The 8,313-nt window shown below is 28.4% G+C and overlaps 1 protein-coding gene across 1 annotated transcript; it reads right to left on the bottom strand.

Annotated features, from left to right (window-relative positions):
• Positions 1 to 1,416: 1,416 nt before the first annotated feature.
• LOC149554550 (ent-kaurenoic acid oxidase 2-like) lies at positions 1,417 to 6,330 on the bottom strand. Its single transcript, XM_089833484.1, has 9 exons — positions 6,096 to 6,330; positions 4,289 to 4,619; positions 4,028 to 4,177; positions 3,128 to 3,379; positions 2,636 to 2,722; positions 2,436 to 2,514; positions 2,240 to 2,346; positions 1,953 to 2,074; positions 1,417 to 1,682 (listed from the first exon to the last, which is right to left on the bottom strand). The coding sequence occupies exons 1-9, from the start codon at positions 6,317 to 6,319 to the stop codon at positions 1,592 to 1,594; spliced, it is 1,443 nt and encodes a 480-aa protein (XP_089689610.1). The 5' UTR covers positions 6,320 to 6,330; the 3' UTR covers positions 1,417 to 1,591.
• Between the last annotated feature and the right edge of the window lie 1,983 nt (positions 6,331 to 8,313).

Here is an 8,313-nt window from a genome sequence, read left to right as displayed (position 1 = left end):
GCTAGCCAAATTTTGGTAATGAAGTATTTTATAAAAAATTATTTAACAAAATTAATTTTGTAGAAGATTATTTATATTATATTATAAATTTAATAGAGTTGTTAGGAATATTATAAAATGGAAAAAACTATAAAAACACAAATATAAAAAATAAGTTATTCTTTCAAATATATTTTTAAAAATAAAATAAAATTTAAAAAAATTATTAGTAATCATATAGTTATATGAAACAAACTTTTAATACTTTTCTAGTTATTACTAAAACAAATTTTGATTTGTTAATATTAAAATGTTTTATTCTATAACATATATAATTATATATAATATATATTATTGTATTTTCCATAGGCAATATACTATTGCAATTAGTTCTACTTAAGTTGTGATTAATTTTATTTATTTCAACCAATTACATTTCAGTATTTTTATTTTAAAGTTCCTTTTAAGAGAGATTTTTAATTTTTAAAAACTATAAAATTATTTTACTTCAATTTTATTGGTTCATACCTTTGGGGTGCTATAGGAGAGATTTTCTAGGAAGCATACTCATATTATGAGGTGATATTTTCGGTAAGAATATATGAAAATATAAAATAGATCAAACATATTTTAATATTTTAAAATACTAATACTTTAAATGCTAACAATTTATAAAAATAGAATGATTAATTAAAAAAATTATAAATTGAATATAAGAATTTTTAACAGCTCAAATATTATGAAAATATTAAAATTATAATTAAACTATATTATACATTATCATTACCAATCAATAAATTGGTTGTCTTATAATTATTAATTATTAGGTTTAATGTACTATTCTATTCTATCTAATTAAACTATTATAACTTGATGGTGAATACAAGTCACTATGTGGCACTTGTTTATATTTATAACCTATGAGAAAATTACCATAGAAAGTGTGATAGGCTAAAATTGATTAGCCAATCACTATGCATAAAAATAATTCAAAAATGATAGCAATAGTAGTATATATCCTACGACAATATTAAAAATAAAATTTTATTTTATTTTAATCTATTTAAAATCAAATAAAATTAGAAATTATATTACATTTTCTTATAAAATAAACTAATATTTTATTAATAATATCATTATCAAAAAAAATTCTAACATTTTTAATTTAAAAGGGAAAAAAAAACAGCTATTCAAAATTTAAAAACTACCTCAAACTTAAAATGATAGATTTTATAAGCAATTCAGCATACATATAACATATGCTGAACTCCTTTTCAGGACCAAATCATAAATTATTTTCTTCAGAATAATATTAACAAATGCATAACAGAACAATTTAATTAAACCAAATTAATAAGAGGATTCTACTTAAGAAAAATGAAACAGGAAGTTAATACCTTAATCAAGAAGGGCAAAGTAGAAGAATGCATCACACTATGAACACTAAACAAGTGCTTGTCATTTTATTTACATTAAGAAGTTCCACCGCGTACATAGCCATTATTGAGGAAGTTGTGATTCACACGTGGCCTTCACATATTCAATCACAAGACAAGGTACATGAAGTAAAATAATTGTTGCAGCTGAAATCACAATATTAACAGAACTTTTCCTAAGCATAATTAAATTTAATTTGTGCACCATTTGCTGGTACTGGATTTGGCAGAGACCGTATACCTTCATTTGGATCAGTAAACTCCCACCTGAAAACATAAAAGAAAATAAATAAATTATATTTCTTGTAATTAAATGTATGGTACATATGATATTCTAAAAGTGGAGATTTTGATTCTAAGTAACCTAATTTTTATTTGTTTAAACATCAATTAAGAAGAAGAATCGAATATGCCATAAGTTAAATAATTTAAAAATATTATTTTAAATAATAATTATTCTATTATTTTTTAATTATATATTTGTTAATAATTAAAATAATTTGTAACTATAATTAATAAAAAGGATTTAGAGATTACTTATAATCAATACATATGTGATGTAAAAACATCAACAATTGCATTTTAGCCAAGTTATTTCCTGGACACTGCCTAGGTCCAAGACCAAATACATTATTTATTTCTGGTTTAGGATGAAAATCCTGCAAAACAAGCAAAAAATCTATGAATTTTGCAAAAAAAATATATAAGCTGAATAGAATTTTCAATTTATTTAAACATTTTCATTTATGCTATTATTTTCTATGCATATAACCAATGATTATCAATTAGATAGTAACAACATTGAACAAGAGTTGAAAGCTTACCTTCCATCTTTCAGGATTAAATTGGAGTGGATCCTCAAAGTATTTAGAATCAACATGAATGGTGCGAAGCCAAATTATCACTTTCCAACCTTTGGGAAATTTATAACCTGTTAAAAAAAAAAAATTAATTTTATCATATTAAAAATTTATTTCTACAAATAATATCCTTTAATACATTGTAAAAATAAGAAATTACCATTAAATTCTGTATCTTTCGCCACTTTTCTAAACATAATGTGTACTACATTTGCAAGTCGTAGAACTTCATTAACCACCTACATTAGCATTAATGCAACCATTAATAAGACAAAACCAATAATAATAAACCAATTTAAATCATCATAATTTCACCCCTTTCTCTGTCTCTATATATATATAGTACATATATAGTACAACCTTTGTTGTATAAGTCATTTGCTTGGCATCATTATAATTTAGAGATCTATCATCTCCTTTCTTCATTCGAATGATATTATTTTCTTCCTGTACAACACTCACGCCATGTTAGACTAATTTGAAAAACTTAATTCTCCTTATTATTTTTTAAACTTTAATCACTAAAAAAGCAAAGATAAAAAATGTTGAAAACCCATGTTTCTATGCGTAATAAGAAGTCTCCTTAGTTGAACAGGGCTAGATATTGATGATCATCAATATAACCATTATATTCTTTTATACATGAAAAGAAGGTTTTCTATACTTAATCCTTCCAAATTAAATTTATATCGATTAAATAATAATAAGTATATAGAGTAGGTAGCAATGAAATAAATCAACGATGCTCATAAAGGACGCAAAACATTTTCTTAGGAGATCAATATCACTCAAGTAATAAGTTTATTAACTTACAAAATTTTGAGAAATAAAACATTTATCTGAATTGCTTACCTTCAATTTGGAAAGCACTTTAGGATATTTAAACAAATAATACAGAGCCCATATCATTGATAGGGATGATGACTCATATCCTCCTACAAGTAGCGAAGTTATGTTATCTATGGTCTCCTCTTCACTCCATTTAATACCATTGGAGTCCACATAGTCCATCATTTCTTGCAAAAAATCTACCTTCACACTCCCCTTGTTGGATCTCCTATCTTGAATCTCACAAGATATAATCTTTGATAACCACTTTCTGCACTGAACAAGGGGTTCATCATCAAAGAAACGTGAGCTATATTTCTTTTAAAAGATGCAAACAATATTCTAAATTTTAGATCACGCATATATTATGCCTATACATACATATGTACTTTAATATGAAGACAGATAGCTTCTTTTATAAAAACTATCTATTAATGTGATTACAATTGAGGTATCTAAACAAAATGAAATTTACTTTGTTTTGATGACTCGTCTGAAAATCACATGCTTTTTCAGTCAAACTAACCTATTAATGCCATTTAAAATGAGCCACATAAACAAATCAAAACTTACTTGTTAAGGTGACTCATTTGAAATCAGTCCACTTCTTCACTTAGATTCATCTATTAATATGATTTGCAATCAACCATCTAAACAAATAAAAATATTTTTAAGATGCACAAACTTATAATTTACATTATATCAAATTCCTGTAAACCAAACATTACATAGTAAGAAGAAATTAAAATTGGAAAAATAAATCAACTTTAACTATTCAACATTTTTAACTTAAGAACCAAGCCTTACTGTGTGATGTTTAAGCCATCAATATAAGCTAGAGACTTTTGCATTTTGATATAATAAAATAGAAAATATATATCAACTATTATTAAATATATTGTTTACAGAGAAGAAATGTGTTACCTTGAGGGCATAATGAAATGCAGTTCCAGGCATATTGATTGGAGTGGCTTTCATTCCAGCAACGAGGCCTCGGTAAGTCCTTTCCATTTTGTCTAACATGGGCTTTCTCTCGAAACTTACTAGTAAAGAACATATGTTGCTGAAAGCCAACTGCAATAAAAAACAACCGGAAACAATTAAAATTATTTTATGTAGAGATGTAACATTTAAAAAGAAAAAACCAAACTCACACAGATCTAATATGGGAGTGAAAACACATACGGATCTGATCTCCTCAACTGCACTGAATCTCCCTTTAACAACCCAATTTTCAAATGCATCTTTAAAAGCAGGCTGTAGTCTGACGAATATATTCTGCAATGAGCGGGGCTTATTAATGGCATCCAGTAGAAAACGTTTCATATTCTTGTGTTTCTCTCCTTCCACCATGCTGATTGATTCTTCCCCAAACAGACGGGGCTCAGGCCAACCAGCAGTAAAACTGCCATTTGCTGTGCCTGTCCCCATCACAAATCTGTTCATCTCTGGAGAGCATGTCAGAATACAAGGAGACCCAAATAATAGGGTCCTGTAAATTCCAGTATCGCCATATCTGCATAACAAAAAAAAAAATCCTGTGTGAGGAAAATGAAAGTAGATTTCTCAAATCACAAACATCAAATAGATCCATTATGTTAAATTTCCACAATCTTTAATTTAGATCAGTATCCAATTTTTAGATTAGATTGTAGAATAGTTTCTGTATTAATGTTTTCAGAATTTTAGTAAAGGCTATGCTCTGAAAATAATTTGAAAACATGACTGGTTTTGATACCATATTAGACTTTGGAATAAATTTGTATGTTCTAGTATTAATTTAGAAAAAAAATTATGAATAGTCCTTTTCTATTAATAATTAATATACTAAGATTAATGTCCTAGAGGCCACCAGCCAGGCCATTGCTGGCACACTCTGCGCTCCCAGGCTTTCCACCACTGCTCTTTCAACGGTGGCGATGGTGGATGGAGGCATTACTCGGCTCGCTCGACTTCCCCGCCCCATGGTCGCACTGGGGACCTGACTGGTCCCCGGCTCCTCCCCCTGGTGCTCGAAGGGTGGTCTCTGGGAAATTTAGAAATTTAGAACAGAGGAAGAGAACGAGTACTCATTATATTACTTTCAGACTTACTATTACATTACATCCTCTTCCTACTACAACTTCAGGATTGTTACATTTCTTCGTTCTTAACTATTACATTAGATCACCTCACTAATTGACAAGAGATATAATAGGGAAAAGATCCAGTAGCTGTTTAGGCTAACTTCATAGAACTCTAAAATTGTAAGTTTTTTTCATTTTTTCATATGTGAGTGAAGAGCCTAAAGTTAAGATTTCGGCTTTTGGGTATTCACTGATCTCTCTATAAGTATGGTGGAACGCAAAGTGGTAAAAAAGATACCCGCTATGTTCATGCACCAATAGTGCCTCACACAAAAAATGTCAGTAATTATGGTTAAATCTCTCAGTAGTCGTTATGAGGTGCCTCAATAATGATGCACAAATTAGTCAATGACAAACCAAAAAACTATAAAATGATTGACTATTAATACATAGATGATCCCCTATTAGTACATTTTAAAAAAAAAAATTTGAACTCTTTTAAGAAAGGTAATTAACAATCATCTATGACAAAACTATTACTTAGACCCCTTATTTTGATTACTGGTTCTCTGCCCAAAAAAAAAAAAAAAAAAAATTTAAAAAAAAAAAAAAAATATATATATATATATATATATATATATATATATATATATATATATATATATATATAACAGAGCAATTAAAAAACACAACGACGTTTCTCTTGCATATACCTGTATAACCAAATGGAAAATCATTTGGGTATACAAGACTTGTACAACAGACTGCCTCATTTCAAATTGTACTGATCTCTCAAGTATGACTCGCTTATAATTGAATCACCTTATCTAATTAAAACTTAGATCTGACATATTTATTATAAGAGCACGAAAAATCAATAAGAAGATATTGACAAGATACTAGATATAGAAAGATTGAGAAATTACTTGAGAATTTTCTTCCGTATGAAATCATCTGGCTTCCCAGTGAACTTGAAATACCATAAAAAGTTGGGCAGCTCTCCAATGACAGGCCAGCCCATATGACCAGGGGGGAGCTTTCCTCCATTAATGGAGGTTGAAGAGTACCTCCAATCATTGAAGGAAAAGAGGAGCCATATAAACAAAGGGAGTAATCCCATGACAAGTCCAACAGCCCACATTGTATCCATCCAACAATGAGCCAAGCCAAAATGGAATGAGCAATGAGCTCTCACATCTTTGGTTTATATAAACATAAACTCTAATACTCCCGAGGGAATCTTTCGCATTCAGACAAAATATAATCTTTTGTCTTCGCCAATTGAGAAAACGGAATCAGTCAACTGGCAATAAAACAGCTTGCTACAGTGAAAAAAATTTAAAATTTATTATTAATTAGATGGTTTAAATAGATATGAATCTTAAGTAATTTATCTTTGCAGTTAGAATTGTCAGGGCTTGTTATTTAACAATAAGGTGCTATTCAAGAAATACATCAAATCACTTCTGTTGTCATTGTGGTTTTATTGAAGAGAGTGAGTTGCTAATTTACCGTATAGAGGACATATTCAAGTCTAGTATTTTAATTCAGTTTTAACATTCAATTTTGAAATAGCAAGAATTTTGATATCTTAAAATGCAAAATTAGAAACATAACCATCATATCTTAAGATCTAATGTGTTATGTTATTAGGTGACTTGTATGTAGTCATGTTTTTATACAATTATAGATCAAATTGTTGAGGTGATTAGTTGACTATTATGGACACATAAAACAACACTAATACCACTTATTAATAAACAAGATGTCAAGCTAGTCACTAAATTATATAACTTCATTGATTTATTAGTGGGAATGTTGCATTGGTTGCATCTCTTATCATGTTAAATCGCTTCATAAAACATCCATGTGGAGAGATCACAAAGGAGATGCTTCAGATGAGCTTACTTATATTTTTTAATTATGCACCACATATCCTTGTCAACATCATCTTAATATGAGGCATTTGCCATGGGGATTATTAACATCTGAAATTTCATAGTGTGGCGGAAGCTTAATGGCACGCACCACTTTTTGACTTGAATATATATATAGTGTTAGCCTAATGATTTTGGAGATTTTCTGTTTAAACTAAAAGTTAAAATTTATAAATAAAATCTATTTTTAGTATAAAATTTAAATATAAGGATGATCCTTATGAAATCCATGTTACAATTAATTATAGGCTAATCCCTATGCAAATAGAGTCGCATAGAAAAGATGGCACTATCTAGTTTTTATAAGATCCAGTATGTATAGAAAACTATATTGTATATCTATTACTTATGTATCATGATAGTGCTATCAATAGGTTAAAAATTAATCTCACATCTTCGAAAGCATGTAATTGGTAATACCCAAGGCATTGTAAATTCCCTGATTTTCTTTAAGATGTCTCACATTATCATTCAACCTAGTCACTTGGATCTTTTTTTTTTCCATTGCAAATTAGTTAGCCAAATTTGAAAAAATATAATCTAAATATATTTCTTCCCAAAAATGCCAATAATCTAATAAATTTGAATTGAAAAAATGAAATAATTGATTTCCCATTTATATGAAGCCTAAATTAAAAATGAAAATTTACCAATAAGCCGCTTGAGTTTCTATAGAAATTACCCAACTACTTTCTATCAAAATTACTTAGGTAAACGTTTTACCCAAGCAAATTTGGCCAAGTACTTTTGATAGAAAGTACTAAAGTGATTTCTATCGAAAGTGCCTTACTAAACATTTTTTTGGAGAGCTTACAAGATTCCTTCAGTTTTCATGGCTTCCGAGCTCAATTAACATGTTGAGATGGAACAGTGAAGACATTCCATTTTGTATGACAAGTACTCAGCACTAGCTTTCTAACAACTATGGATTTGATATATATTGAATTTTTTAGGTATATATTTGTTTGGGTCAATTGAATATAGGTCTATTATAAAAAAAGAACTTTACATTAGATTTACTTAATCTTCAAATTTGTAATTGTAATGTACATTTAAACTAAAAAAAAAGGTAACCCATAATAGACATTAACAGTTTATATATTATTTTCAAGTTCATATGCTTCACCATTATACTCTTACCATCTCATAGTTAATTGTATTATAGATGTACACATCTTAATATTTTATTTTGTTTAGCATGTACAAT

The sequence above is a fragment of the Cupressus sempervirens genome, chromosome 5, assembly GCF_028749045.1.
Source record: "Cupressus sempervirens isolate cs-2001-9-10 chromosome 5, ASM2874904v1, whole genome shotgun sequence".
Lineage (NCBI taxonomy): Eukaryota > Viridiplantae > Streptophyta > Pinopsida > Cupressales > Cupressaceae > Cupressus > Cupressus sempervirens.
Note: the sequence above shows the minus strand (reverse complement) of the source record. Positions and strands in the feature narration are given on the sequence as shown.

Coding starts and splice junctions, on each gene's coding strand:
- LOC149554550 (XM_089833484.1), bottom strand. CDS start 6,319: ATGGATACAATGTGGGCTGTTGGACTTGTCATGGGATTACTCCCTTTG. Junction 2,723..3,127: donor AAGTGCTTTCCAAATTGAAG/GTAAGCAATTCA, acceptor AGTGTTGTACAG/GAAGAAAATAATATCATTCG. Junction 2,347..2,435: donor GAAAGATACAGAATTTAATG/GTAATTTCTTAT, acceptor TTTTTTTAACAG/GTTATAAATTTCCCAAAGGT.